Source organism: Schistocerca serialis, unplaced genomic scaffold, assembly GCF_023864345.2.
Source record: "Schistocerca serialis cubense isolate TAMUIC-IGC-003099 unplaced genomic scaffold, iqSchSeri2.2 HiC_scaffold_897, whole genome shotgun sequence".
In the NCBI taxonomy this organism is placed as follows: Eukaryota; Metazoa; Arthropoda; class Insecta; order Orthoptera; family Acrididae; genus Schistocerca; species Schistocerca serialis.
The window spans coordinates 27,567-42,826 of record NW_026048515.1 but is presented as its reverse complement, the minus strand read 5'-3'; the positions used below and the strand labels follow the sequence as shown (position 1 = coordinate 42,826).

General features: G+C 42.9%; 1 protein-coding gene across 1 annotated transcript; it reads right to left on the bottom strand.

Moving 5' to 3' along the window:
• Window positions 1-3,248: 3,248 nt before the first annotated feature.
• LOC126452541 (prostaglandin reductase 1-like) lies at window positions 3,249-14,976 on the bottom strand. Its single transcript, XM_050091105.1, has 3 exons — window positions 14,776-14,976; window positions 7,182-7,625; window positions 3,249-3,701 (listed from the first exon to the last, which is right to left on the bottom strand). The coding sequence occupies exons 1-3, from the start codon at window positions 14,974-14,976 to the stop codon at window positions 3,249-3,251; spliced, it is 1,098 nt and encodes a 365-aa protein (XP_049947062.1).
• Window positions 14,977-15,260: the final 284 nt, after the last annotated feature.

The window sequence follows — 15,260 nt, the reverse complement described above, 5'->3', positions numbered from 1 at the left end:
TTCACGTGTTTGTTCAAGTGTTTGTTCCAATGAGTCTAACTTTTTAAGATTTTGTTCCACTGTGTCTAACTTTTGAAGCTTTTGCTGTGTTTGTCTCTGATTTTGTTCCATTGTGTCTAACTGTTGCTGTGTTTGTCTCTGATTTTGTTCCATTGTGTCTAACTGTTGCTGTGTTTGTCTCTGATGTTGTTCCATTGTGTCTAACTTTTCAAGCTTTTGTCCCATTTGTTGCATTAATTGTAATAACAATGCACTGGTGTCTGAAACATGTTCCTCAGTGCTTTTCGGCAGTGAAGTTGCACCGGCAACATTCACATTTTGACAAGTGGAAAATGTGTCTTGACTCATTTGAGAAAACGGTGGGAACCCAAAACCTGAGTCTGCAGTATTTGCAATATTGTGTTCTGTCATTCCCGATTCCTGAGGCGAGCTGTTGCCGACCAATCGATCGATAACGCTTCCCTGTTCACTACCTGTTTCACTGTCTACACCATTGTTTGCCGCCCGCTCCATTTCCCCATGCGCAATTACCAAATTACTACTTTGAACATTAGTTAATTCATTACTCTGCGGCGCTAACACACTGCTTTCATCTTCACTGTCATTTTTTAGTTTACTTTGGAGCCTAGTATTGCGTTTTTCACACGCCATTATTGTCACAGTATTTCACACGATAACACAGAAAAGCGCAATTTGAAGAGCAAAATAAAATAACATAGCAATGGAAATGTCTACTTAATTGCCAGCGCAGCTGCGAAATACTTGGTGCAAATCTACATGCATGCCACAACTGTTTTACTGTACAACAATGAAAGGCTACAACTACAAAGGAGATTCTCTCTACAATTACGCGCTAGCAATAAACAAAAGCTACACTAAATACACAAACTACAAGAAAAAATCAGAAGATTCCAGTGAGGTATCCTAGGCTAAGGGTCGACATATGTAATGTCCCCTTTTCAACTATTATACATGACTGTGCTTAAACTGACATATAATATTTTTAGCGCAACGCAATCTGACTATCAAAGATCCCTGCAAAAGAATGGCCCTGACTAATATTAAACTATACCTTTCACAAATCACTTACCTCACAAAAATCTTCGCTGCTCAAGCTACTGCAATACAGCGAGCGCCACTACTGCCAGCTAAATAAAAGATTCAAACTACGGAAGGCACTAACTACTGATAGGGATAGTTAGCAAATGAAAGGTATTAATAGAGAACAAACAATGTATTTACCTTAATATCATCACAAGTTATAATATATATATCAGTTCATGACAAATTACAAACCTCCGCCATCTCTCTCCCCACATCCACCACTGCTGGCGGCTCACCTCCAACTGCGCAACGCTACGCGCTGTTCACATCCAGCTGCCTAACACTACAATGGCGAGTATTACAACAATGCAAAGCAGCCACAGACTGCACACATCACAGCCAGTGATTTTCATATTGAGCGCTACGTAACGTTGCCAATAAGAAAACATAAACAGCCTACTTACATAGAGAAAACATAAACAGCCTACTTACATAGAGAAAACATAAACAGCCTACTTACAGGAAGATACCATAGCAGTTCAGAGATGGGCTGTTACATTTGCTATTGTTAGGTCCGAACAATACGGAAGTGTTACAGAGATACTACGGGAACTCAAATCGGAATCCCTGGAGGGAAGGCGACGTTCTTTTCGTGGAACACTACTGAGAAAATTTATAGAACCGAGTTTTGAAGGTGACTGCAGAGCGATTCTGCTGCCTCTAATATACACTGCGCATAATGACAACAAAGATAGGATACGAGAAATTAGGGCTCATATTGTGGCATATAATAGTTGTTTTTCCCTCATTCTATTTGCGAACGGAACAGGAAAGGGAATGACTGGTGGTGGTACAGGGTATTCACCGCCATGCGCCCTAAGCTGGATTGCAGAGTATCGACATAGATGTAGCTGTAGGAGGCATTATTACACACCTAGTAATTAGATATCTGTTATACTCGCAGCAGAACCAGGAACTTCTATGTTACTCATTCCGTCAGTTGGTCAAATTTCTCATATCAGCGGTTTTTTTGGTTGGTCGGATGTGTTGGGAGGGAGGAGAGGCGAGTTATTACTGATTTATAGGTACTGAAATATATTTCAAAAACTGAATATTTGTGACATCATTTAGAAGTTAAAGTAAGAATGAAGAAAGTGTTGCTATGGTATCTTTTACTTCGCTTATTATGGGCTGACGGTAAAGATAATTTTCATTAGCATGAAATGTATAATACTAATTAGACAAGTTTCGGATCCATAGTTAATAAATGTGTCCTCTATTGCAATGCAGTTTCTTCCTACACCTCAATACATGTGTTTTAACATCACCCAGAACTTAGTCTGGAGAAATGCGGTCTATTACAGAGGCCTAGAATTCTGACGATGACCCTGGTCTTAGTTAGCATTAGGTTTCAAGTTCTTCAGCAACGAAGATTCCTCCTCGACTGACACTATTGTCTGGACACCAACTCGGTATTTTGGCACGAAAAGTACTCAGACAATGCCAGAGCGTGGGAATTGGTGACACACTCTTCCTGCTTGCACTGGCAACGTGAACTTTGAAATGCAGACACTGCTGAAAGCTGGAAACATTTATTGTTTGCGTAACTGGCTTTAACTCACAGTTCAGTGATACATTTGATGTAAGTATATGTCTTATATATTATGTATGTCATAAGTAGCTATGAATACTACGACTGAAAACAATTACTGATAATGTCTAGGTGATGTCCTGTCGCATTAAATCGTTCCTTTGTATTTTATTACAGTTTATGAACTTTTTCAAAACACATAACAGTCCTTTCGAAACATTTTCAGTGGTGTCTAAGTCATCTTATATCCTCCTAAAGTCACTCAACTTCAACGCCTTACCGTACACCACAGCATCATCAGAAAATTACCGCAGGTTGCTGTCCACCCTATCCGCCATGTTATTTATGTATATAGAGTAAAACTCTTAAAGCGTCTCTGTGTAGGCTTATCAATTCAATTCAAACAAAAAAGCGTAGAAAATGTTCAACATTATAATTATTTTAATGAAATTACAAACGACGATGTTCCGAAAGTAAAATTTTGAAGACAGTTTCTAGCGAAATATATGAGCCCAATTGTGCACTGCAGATTTCATATTTCCTGTATGAAATGTTGAAAGAAATTGTCTCTGTCTCTGTTTGTGGACACGCACGTCTGCTACGTCCGCATTGTTCACAGTTTGACAACAGCTTTCCCGAAGTTCTCACCTCGCAGCATACCGATGAAGGCTCTGGGAGTGTTTTCAAAGCCTTTGGTCACAGTCTCCCTGTACTTGATTTTACCCTCTCTGACCCATTTCGTCAGCTGGCTGATGCCCTCTTCCCAGCGGTCGTGATACCGTGCAACCGCGCAACCCTCCAGTCGGAGCTGCTGCGCAAGAAATGTGAAGGGCAGGTTGACCAACTTCTGTTGCTCGAGGTCGTTGTACTGAGAGATGGCGCCAATCACGACGATGCGGCCGCGGTACCGCATGTTGCTCATGACTGCAGTGCTTATGTCGCCTCCCACGTTGTCGAAGTACACGTCGACACCATCTGGGGCAGCCTGCTTCAGGGCGGTGGACACGTCTGTCTTCTTGTAGTTAAAAGCGTGATGGAAGCCCAGGTCCTCCTTCAGCCATTTCACCTGAAAATAAGAGACATTCGTCATGGGTGTACAAGATGCTGGATCGACTTATTTGCCTAGTTATCTACAAAGCACAGTCCTATACTATAAAACAAGAAGAATTAATTCTGTCTATTTTGAGAAAACAAACTAGAACACCAGGAAGAGTTCCATGACGCGGTAGCTTATTCTCTGTCCCACTCACGCAGCGGAAAATTCCACTGCTCCACAACGTCACCATAATACACTGAGGTGACAAAAACCGTGAGATACCGATATGGGTATACAGGGTGTTACAAAAAGGTATGGCCAAACTTTCATGAAACACTCCTCACACACAAAGAAAGAAAATATGTTATGTGGACATGTGTCCGGAAATGCTTGCTTTCCATGGTAGAGCTCATTTTATTAGTTCTCTACAAATCACATTAATCATGGAATGGAAACACACAGCAACAGAACGCACCAGCGTGACTTCAAACACTTTGTTACAGGAAATGTTCAAAATGTCCTCCGTTAGCGAGGATACATACATCCACCCTTCGTCGCATGGAATCCCTGATGCGCTGATACAGCCCTGGAGAATGGCGCATTGTATCACAGCCGTCCACAATACGAGCACGAAGTGTCTCTACATTTGGTACTGGGGTTGCGTAGAAAAGAGCTTTCAAATGCCCCCATAAATGAAAGTCAAGAGCGTTGAGGTCAGGAGAGCGTGGAGGCCATGGAATTGGTCCGCCTCTACCAATCCATCGGTCACCGAATCTGTTGTTGAGAAGCGTACGAACACGTCGACTGAAATGTGCAGGAGCTCCATCGTGCATGAACCACATGTTGTGTCGTACTTGTAAAGGCACATGTTCTAGCAGCACAGGTAGTGTATCCCGTATGAAATCATGATAACGTGCTCCACTGAGCGTAGGTGGAAGAACATGGGGCCCAATAAAGACATCACCAACAATACCTGCCCAAACGTTCACAGAAAATCTGTGTTGATGACGTGATTGCACAATTGCGTGCGGATTCTCGTCAGCCCACACATACTGATTGTGAAAATTTACAATTTGATCACGTTGGAAAGAAGCCTCATCCGTAAAGAGAACATTTGCACTGAAATGAGGAATGACACATTGTTCGATGAACCATTCGCAGAAGTGTACCCGTGGAGGCCAATCAGCTGCTGATAGTGCCTTCACACGCTGTACATGGTATGGAAACAACTGGTTCTCCCGTAGCACTCTCCATACAGTGACGTGGTCAACGTTACCTTGTACAGCAGCAACTTCTCTGACGCTGACATTAGGGTTATCGTCAACTGCACGAAGCATTGCCTCGTCCATTGCATGTGTCCTCGTCGTTCTAGGTCTTCCCCAGTCGCGAGTCATAGACTGGAATGTTCCCTGCACCCTAAGACGCCGACCAATTGCTTCGAACGTCTTCCTGTCGAGACACCTTCGTTCTGGAAATCTGTCTCGATACAAACGTACGGCGCCACGGCTATTGCCCCGTGCTAATCCATACATCAAATGGGCATCTGCCAACTCCGCATTTGTAAACATTGCACTGACTGCAAAACCACGTTCGTGATGAACACTAAGCTGTTAATGCTACGGACTGATGTGTTTGATGCTAGTAGTGTAGAGCAATGAGTCGCATGTCAACACAAGCACCGAAGTCAACATTGCCTTCCTTCAATTGGGCCAACTGGCGGTGAATCGAGGAAGTACAGTACATACTGACGAAACTAAAATGAGCTCTAACATGGAAATTAAGCGTTTCCGGACACATGTCCACATCACATCTTTTGTTTATTTGTGTGTGAGGAATGTTTCCTGAAAGTTTGGCCATACCTTTTTGTAACAACCTGTATGCAGATGGATATACAAGAGTAATCCCAAAATTAAGGTATCCTATTTTTTTTATAAGTACATAGGCCTGTTTATTTCTACAATGGTGTACATCAGTTTACAGTTTAAACATTTAGCTATTTCTCGACATAATCACCATTTCTGTCGATGCATTTTTGTAGACGCTGTTGCAGTTTTTGTATGCTCATGTCATACCAGGTCGCCGCCATGCTGTTCAGATAGTTATGAACCTCTTCTTTCACCTCGGCGTCGGAGCTGAATCGGTTTCCGGCCAAATGTTCTTTTAATCTAGTGAACAGGTGATAGTTACTGGGCGCCAAGTCAGGACTATAGGGTGGTTGGGTGACTATGTTCCGCTGAAACTGTTGCAGGAGAGCAAGCGTATGCCGAGCGATGTGGGGGCGAGCGTTGTTATGGAGAATGTGGATACCCCTGCTTAACATTCCTCTTCTCTGGTTCAGAATTGCCCGTTTGAGTTTTTTCAGAGTCTCACAGTATCTGTAAGCGTTAATTGTGGTCCCAGCGACACTAAGTTTGTGATCCCTTGGTGCCTCAGAACATGTCCTACCAACCGATCCCTTCTTCTAGTCAAGCTGTGCCACAAACTCCTCTACTCCCCAATTCTATTCAATACCTCCACATTAGCTGTATGACGTACCCATATAATCTTCAGCATTCTTCAGTAACACCACATTTCGAAAGCTTCTATTCTCTTCTTGTCCAAACTATTTATCGTTCATGTTTCACATCCGTACATGGCTACACTCCATACTAATGCTTTCAGAAACGACTTCCTGACATTTAAATCTATGCTCGATGTTAACAATTTTCTTTTCTTTAGAAACGCTTTCCTTGCCATTGCGAGTCTACATTTTATATCCTCTCTACTTCGACCATCATCAGTTATTTTGCTTCCCAAATAGCAAAACTGCTTTATTACTTTAAGTGTGTCATTTCCTAATCTAATTCCCTCAGCATGACCTGACTTAATTCGACTACATTCCATTATCCTAGTTTTGCTTTTGTTGATGTTCATCTTATATCCTCCTTTCAAGACATTGTCCATTCCATTCAACTGCTCTTCCAAGTCATTTGCTGTCTCTGACAGAATTACAATGTCATCGGTGAACCTCAAAGTTTTTATTTCTTCTCCATGGATTTTAATACCTACTCCGAATTTTTTTTGGTTTCCTTTACTGCTTGCTCAATATACAGATTGAATAACATCGGGGAGACGCTATAACTGTGTCTCACTCCCTTCCGAACCGCTGCTTCCCTTTTATGCCCCTCGACTCTTATAACTGCCATCTGGTTTCAGTACAAATTGTAAATGGCTATTCGCTCCCTTTATTTTACCCCTGCCACCTTCAGAATTTGAAAGAGTGTGTTCCAGAATTGGCGTAATCTCTCGAAAAACACGTCCAGGTTGGTTGGCTCACTGGACCTCGTCGTTAATCGATTAGGAACATTCCATTTTGGGCCAGATCGCCTCCCTGTGTCTCCAAAGCGCAACTTTAAAGCTCTCCGCTATCCAGACAGTTACGAACGGTACCTCTGTTTCAGGATGGGGAATATTATCCTCGCTACTCAACACCTGTATCTATACACAATTGAAGAGCTAAGTAACACATACCTTGGCGTCAGATCCGGCGAAGCCGATGACAGTACAGCCCTTGATGCGCGCTATCTGGCCCACTACGCTGCCGACAGCCCCGGCAGCGCCAGTGACTGCGACCACCTCTCCTGGCTTGGGTTTGCAGATATCCAGCAGCGGGAAGTAGGCGCTGTTGCCTGGCATGCCTAGGACTCCCAGGGACAGCGACAGAGGCAGGTCCCCCAGGTGTGGCACCAATCTGGGCGGCGATACGTACAGGGGGGGCTGTGGCCTGCCGGAGCCCACATCGGCCACCGTGCGGTCGCGCCACCCCCAATACGCCACGACGTGCCGCCCCACTGGAAAGCCGGGAGCACGGCTCTCCACGATCCGCGCCACCTGTGGGTAGGCCTCTGCATTACACCATCGCACTGCTGCGCTAACACAAGACAGTTGTACAAGTAACAAGGTGCTTCGATCTTCCTGGAAATACGTCAGTAAATCTCTCCATGATACTCAGCACCTTTGCTGCAACATCTGGCAGTGTAATACTGTTAGCATTTACAAACACTCTTGTTCTCGATAAATGAACCTGTGTCAAAATATGCCACAGTAAGGCCTACAATTCTAGATAGTTCATCACAAATAAGAGAAATCTCATCTACAGAGACTACCTCATTGTGAAATCCCCTCCCACTTACAACACTATCACACAGTAGCAGTAATATACAGTTAAATCACCCCCAAATACTTGAAACATCCCCTTAGAAAAATTTATGAATTACTGTGCTGGTAAACCTCTTATGTTATTTGATTTTCCAACAGCTGAGCAGAACCGAACGTACTCAGACATTTCTCTCTCTACTTATTCTGATCAACACTAAACTGACACACAATATTTTTAGCGCAACGCAATCTGACTTTCAATAATCCCTACAAAAGAATGGACCTGACTAACAGTAACCTATACCTTTCATGAATCACTTACCTCACAAAAATCTTCGTTACTCGAACTACTGCAATACAGCGAGCGCCAATACTGCCAGCTAAATCAAAGATTCTAACTACTGAAGGCACTGACTACTGATAGCCATAGTTAGCAAATGAAAGATTTTGATAGAGGACAAACAATGTACAATGTATTTACCTTAAGACTGTTCAAAAATCAATATATATATATAAGTTCATGACGTCCAGTCTCTGATGGAGCAGATCATCCGCTCTCAAAATTCCGCCATCTCTCCCCCAACTGCTGGCGGCTCATCTGCAACTGCGCAATGCTACACGCTGTTCACATCCAACTGCCCAACACTACAATGGCAAATATTCCAACAATGCAAACCAGCCACAGACTGCACACAGCACATTCAGTGATTTTCATACAGAGCGCTACGTGGCGTTACCAACATAAAAACCTAAACAGCCTATTTACATACTCACTATCTCCACATGTCTGGATGCTATACTAATGCATCCCAACAATTCTTCCTGTCTCACTGCTACAGCTGATGACAAAATACTACGTCTTAGTATCCCATCAGTCCAAAAAGTTTCAAGACTGGATTCAGAAAAAAATAGAAAAAAGTTAAGATGGTTGTTTTTGTGCCTCAGTTGACATTATAGTGTCCCAAAGAACGGTCATAGAACCATGTGAAATGGTGAGAAAAGTACTTCTTTGGGATGTTGCTCACCTCGCTCGACGCATTGGCTTGAATGTCGGTTACATCATCAAAGCATTGAACCTTGATGTGAATATATGCACTTTGTCGTTTTGTGATAGATCACCTGTGATGAATTTTTCCAGAAAATGACTGTCCGGGTTTTGCATTTCAGTCATGTCACAGTTGGTGCCACACATTGTTGCTCTTCTCTAAGAATCTAGGTGTGGCTTAGACTCTGTATATACTCTTATCTTCTTCAAAACATTGATGAGAACGTCAGGGAACACTTCATTTGGAGCTGTTGCACCACTGCAATTTCTAGCACAATAACATTGGAAACAGGACGTTTGCGCGACCACTACTAAAAGGGGAAATGAAAGGCAAGTAGGCTTCAAAAATTCGATTTTCAGATTTTAGCATGTTTGAAATGCCTGGTCTTTCCTGCGTGAAACAGTTTTTGTTTTATACAAATAGGACAATTTTTTCGTGAGATAATGGTTCAAATGGTTCAAATGGCTCTGAGCACTATGGGACTCAACTGCTGTGGTCATCAGACCCCTAGAACTTAGAACTACTTAAACCTAACTAACCTAAGGACATCACACACATCCATGCCCGAGGCAGGATTCGAACCTGCGACCGTAGCAGTCGCACGGTTCCGGACTGCGCGCCTAGAACCGCGAGACCACCGCGACCGGCCATTTCGTGAGATATGATGGTTCTCCTGATTCTCTGTGCAATCTGGCATTCAGATGCCATGCCTTCCTTTTTGCGCCATGCAGAGATAATGCACAGCATTAAATTAAATTAAATTAAATCAAACCCATATTTATAGACCTTTGTAAAGATACCTTGTTGAAGAAATGTCTTCATGGGAAAACCCAAAATTTAAATAAATGTGTGAATTCTGTCATTTGGAATCGGTTACCGAAAACTGTATTTGTTCAGCTTACAACCCTCAAATTTGGTGTTTATAATGCTATTTTATGCTTCAGTGATGGTTTAATTAGAAAACTGGATGTATTGGAAGTATTAGGCATAAAATATAGTGGAAATACTGCATGATCCTTGTTGCAAGTAGATAAAGAGAGAATCCGCAAAGCAGATATTGCTAATTTAGAATGCACAAAAGAAGCCAGACAGAAGAGAAGAGGGACCAAGAGAAGAAAAGAAGATCAGTATGATTCAGATGATGCTCAGCATGGTGGAAAAAAATATTAGTGGTAAGTATTCTCATCAATGACTATACTAGAATTGCAATATTAAACATTAAATGGATTTTTCTCAAAACTAAATTTTTTTTTACTTTCAGGTACCATTATTTGATAAACTAATGGGACTAGAAACATGAAATTTGGTCAATTTGTACTGCAGATGGTAATAAGTTATGACAAGTAAAGTGAGAACCACGAAACAATCAGAAACTGTTGTATAATAATTAATGAACAAAAATAGTTAAATTTTACTACCGAAAGAATAAAAAAATGTTTTCTTCAAGACCACGAGGTATTATGTTCATTTTACTTGAATATTGAGGCATATATGTTATTTATATGCAGTAAGAATTTCATTGTTTTATCACTTATAGTTCTTTTGAAAAGTATACCTAATCAATGGGTATAATAGCATCGGCAGAATAGGGATAAAAATTGCCTTCCATCTCCCCTTAACATTGCTTGCACACAGCTGACTGGTCCAGTGCACATCTGTTGTTTACAGTTGTTAGTTGGATTTGCGGCCGTAATTACTGCGCTGACATCACTCGTACGCCAACATCAAAACCAGGTTCGGAAGTTTTTGGACTAATAGTGTACACACTTTTCAGATTCCCACTGCACTACACTCTTATCCAGGTGCTCATTCGGTATTCCACCAAAAGAGAGCCGTCACACGGCAGGCGTACTTCGTCGGTAACTTTTTATGGCATTCTGGTCGCATGTTCAAACTCCGCCGACATGTTCTTCAATCAGTTAAATCTGTCTGACGGCATTTTTTGTAGCAGACGACTTATCCTCTATTAGAATGAACGACACCCTCTACTAATTCTTCCATACAACTACAGATATGCCTAAGACTAATTTTTCCTTTTCAACTGTCCCTACTTAGGACCACTGACCGTACAAAATTTAATGATGTACTATTACTTACGAGTGAAGAACATTCAGTGAAGCTACCAAATCATGCAATCATACAGCCTTTGTTAGCTACAGGGTGACAGTTATTGAACTATATGAAATAAAATCGCTATAACTTCTGCGCGGTTTGCGTTAGGACGTTTAAATGGCGCGGTTGGCCACAGGGGGTGATGAGGAATAGTATAAGCATGCCCACACGCCTTGTTGTTGCCCACCAGCTTCATTTCGTCAATAAGCAAAATTGGCGCGCTTCGGGGTCTGAAAAGCTACATTCTCGAGTCGAGAAGTCTCTTCACCCTCAACGGGTGACTGTGTGGTGTGCAATGTACAGTCACGGAATAATCGGTGCGATATTCCTTGATGGCACGGTGACTACGCAACGGCTTTGGAAGACGATTTCATCCCCATTATCCAAAGTGACCCTGATTTCGATAAAATGTGGTTCATGCAAGACGGAGCTCGACCGCATCGAAGCAGCAGAGTGATGTCCTGGAGGAGCACTTTGGGGATCGCATTCTGGCTCTGGGGTACCCACAGGCTACTGGCATGGTCCTCAATTGGTCGCCATATTATACGGTTATGAAGACATGCGACTCGTTTTTGTATATTAAAGACAAGACGTACAGCAATAACCCCAAAGCCATTTCTGAGCTTAAAACAGCCATTCCGGAGGTCATCGACAGCATCGATGTTCCGAAGCTTCAGCGGATCTTGCAGAATTTCGTTATTCGTCTGCGCCACATCACCGCCAATGATAGCAGGCAGAGCGAACATGTCATAACCTGAATTCGAATGTCTGTAGTGACGTTTACAATAATAAAGTGTGTGCACGCCGTTGTTTGTAACTAATTTATGTTTTTTTCATATAGTTAAATAATTGTCACCCTGAATGTTAAAAAATCAACCCAGCATACAGCAGTGTCTGATTTTGAAGTTAAGAGAAAATAAGAGGGAGAGAGAGAGAGAGAGAGAGAGAGAGAGAGAGAGAGAGAGAGAGAGAGAGGGAGAGGGACAAATAAGATGTTTTGTATGTTTTGTTGTTGGTATTTTTCTTGTCATTACGTGCATTTGAGTTTTCCCAGTTCGACGATGACGGCGCAGAAAGTGACATGGCTTCACATACTGTATCGACACTGTGAGCTGCAATGTTACTTGCTTCATTCATAAGTCAGATGGCCTCAACTGAAATCGGAAGGACTGGTTTGGCTACCATCATACTGTTATGACAGCTGTCACAGGAAGTAGGTCGTCCGAATAGAGAACACAAATATCGGACCCAAAACTGGATGTTATCCAAAAACAAAATATGGGTACTGAATACACTGATCACGAAGAAAATTCATTCGTTATCGTGCACGAAATTTTGAGTAATCTTGCTTCGAGCAAAATTAAGAAAACAGAGCTTCTTTTATTAATTCTATCTTTAAGTACAATGTGGTATAAACATTTGGTATTTAAAATTTTATGTCGCTGTAATAAGAGCTGATGGCAAGTCGGAGCTGTTGTGGCTCTAGCCTACAGATATATCTCTCGTGACTTCAATTTTCTAACCTGTAAGAGCACTTATTTTTTATCGTGTCGGCACCAAAAACTGAACCAGTTAGCAGTAGTATATGATATACTTGATCCACTTTTTGAACTAAGTGGATGGATAACGACAAGTGTCTTAGTTATTAATTATCTAATCAATTGTTTATCTACACTGAAATTATCAAGCACACACCCACCCACCCACCCACACCCACACACACACACACACACAGACACACAAACAGGCACACACACACACACACACACACACACACACACACACACACACACACACTCAACAGAAAACATTAATCTGACACACATTATGAGTTCACAACGGCAAAACACATCATAGAACTACCAACAAATTTCTAAATATTGGTAGGGAGTATAATGCTCTTGTTAACGTACATTCTGATAGTTACTGCCGCGATTGCTGGGACGTACCATACTATGTGAAAAGCTCACATTATTATGCATTAGCTGTGAACGAAGTGACAATAAATCAAATGTTTATCTAAATCTCAAATTATCTCACTTGTTGTTTGATAATTTGCTAATTATCATAAAAACTCGGGGAGTGATACGACAATTTCTGATAGTGTAATCAGCTGTACATACACTGATAAGTCAAAACATTATGACCACTTCTCAGCCCGACGCAGCATGCTGCCTGGTGGCATTGAGGACACGTGACGCGGTAACAAAAGTATATGGGGTGCAGATAGGGAAATCCACTGAGATAAACTACTTTGACAAAGGGCAGATTATTATTAAGCAGAGCCTGTGAACTAACACCCGAAAACGGCGAAGTTGGTCGAATTTGACGTGCTACCTTCGTGAGAAGCTACGGAAAGAGGTAGAAGGATAGTGAAACTACCTCTAGGAGCTAAATGGTTGGACGTCCACGTCTCTTCACAGAACGCGGGGTTCGGAGGCATGTTTGCGCTGTAGGATACATGGTGACGTGTGACATCTCTTTGAAAGAGCACACAGCTGGTGTATCCGCAAGTGTTTCGAAGCATACCGTTCATCGTACACTGTAGAACATGGAGCTTCACAGCAGACCACCCGTACGTGTTCATATGTTGACCCTACGACATAGTCAATTGAGATAGGAGTGGGCATGGGACAATCGGGATTCGGCCGTCACGCGTCGGCTCTTCGGGTAAATTACATCTTTGCTACACTAGGTCGATGGTTGTCTTCATAAATGCCGTCATCGAGGTGACCGGCAGCTCAAAACGTGCAGCGCTCCACGGACACAGGCTGGTGGGAGCATTATTATGCATGGGTGACATTCTCCTGCTCTCACATAGGGCCTGTGGTAGTAATCGAAGGCAAGCTGACGGCTGCAGACCACCTGCATAGCCCACAACCGTGCTACTGTTGTTTGCGGAGCATTATAGTGAACTGACGTTGATGTCTCGACGACCAAATTCGCCTGATGTAAATGCCATGGAACTCAGCTGGGTCACTATCGGGCGCCACCAATGGAAATGAGAAGCCCGTTATTTATGCGAATTAGATGACCTAATGCCACATATCTTCACAAATCCAACAACAAACAGCGGGATCCCCGATACACAGAATCAGTGATGTAATTTGTTTCAAAACTGACCAAACAAACTGTTAAGCAGGTGGCCATAATATTTTGGTTCATGGGTGCATAGTTGTGAAAGAAAAACAGACCGCTTCAAATTGTGTCCAAAACAGTTCTCAATAAACCAATCTCTCACGCGTTTCTTGTTAACTCAGTCCAAACACAGATTGAAATTAGTTCGAAATTCAATCGCCATGTAGCAGGTAAATAAATAAATGTCTTGTGGCTAGGGCCTCCCGTCGGGCAGACCGTTCGCCGGGTGCAAGTCTTTCGATTTGACGCGGCTTCGGCGACTTGCGCGTCGATGAAGATGAAATGATGGTGATTAGGACAACACAACACCCAGTCCCTGAGCGGAGAAAATCTCCGACCAATCCGGGAATCGAACCTGAGCCCTTAGAATTGACATTCTGTCGCGCTGACCACTCACCTACCGGAGGCGGACACGTAGCAGGTGAACAACTGTTATCAGTGATTTGGGAAGGCTAATGGCGTCAGAAAGATAAAATAACATTTAACTCATAATGACGTGTCAAAAAATGACGTCGCTGGAGAGCGACGAGCGAAAGTTTGCATTTTCCTCACGAAACGTCAGTGACGTCACTGGAATGATGCCGCTGGCGTTGCATGTGAGTGCCCACCTCGAGGCTCAGGGTAACCGTCTGGATCAGATTATAAACGACGGGAAATGAGAGGTACTTTACCTGAGCGCCGTAAAAGGTGTCGCCCACTTTTTGCATAGCTGTGTGAACCTTCTGGAAGGGGTCGACACTAAAGTAGACTGCCTCGGCCAAGATCTGTCCGTCCTTGACGGGCGGCAGGTCCTCCTCCTCGATGCGGAAGTCCTCGGTTCGAGGCTGCCCTTCGAAGTGTCGAACGAGTACGATTTTGCGTGCCTTCACCATGGTTGCTGCTGCTGTTCTGCAGACGTGTGAGTAACCTGGGCTTTTAATACGATCACCGAGGCCTTATCTCTGTGGTTTACGTCATCATTATATTTAACTTCGCTGGAACCTTACCGCGCTGTTATCGGTGTATCTTTGATTTACGCTAGCGTGATTGACCTGCGGTACGTTGGACAAAGTAGTACTGATTACGTGTGGTATAGAGGTAAAGCGTCGTATGCCGTCGTAACAGTAAGGTATGTTGTGCAACACTGGACCCTTACCTAGCTGTTATCAGGATATCT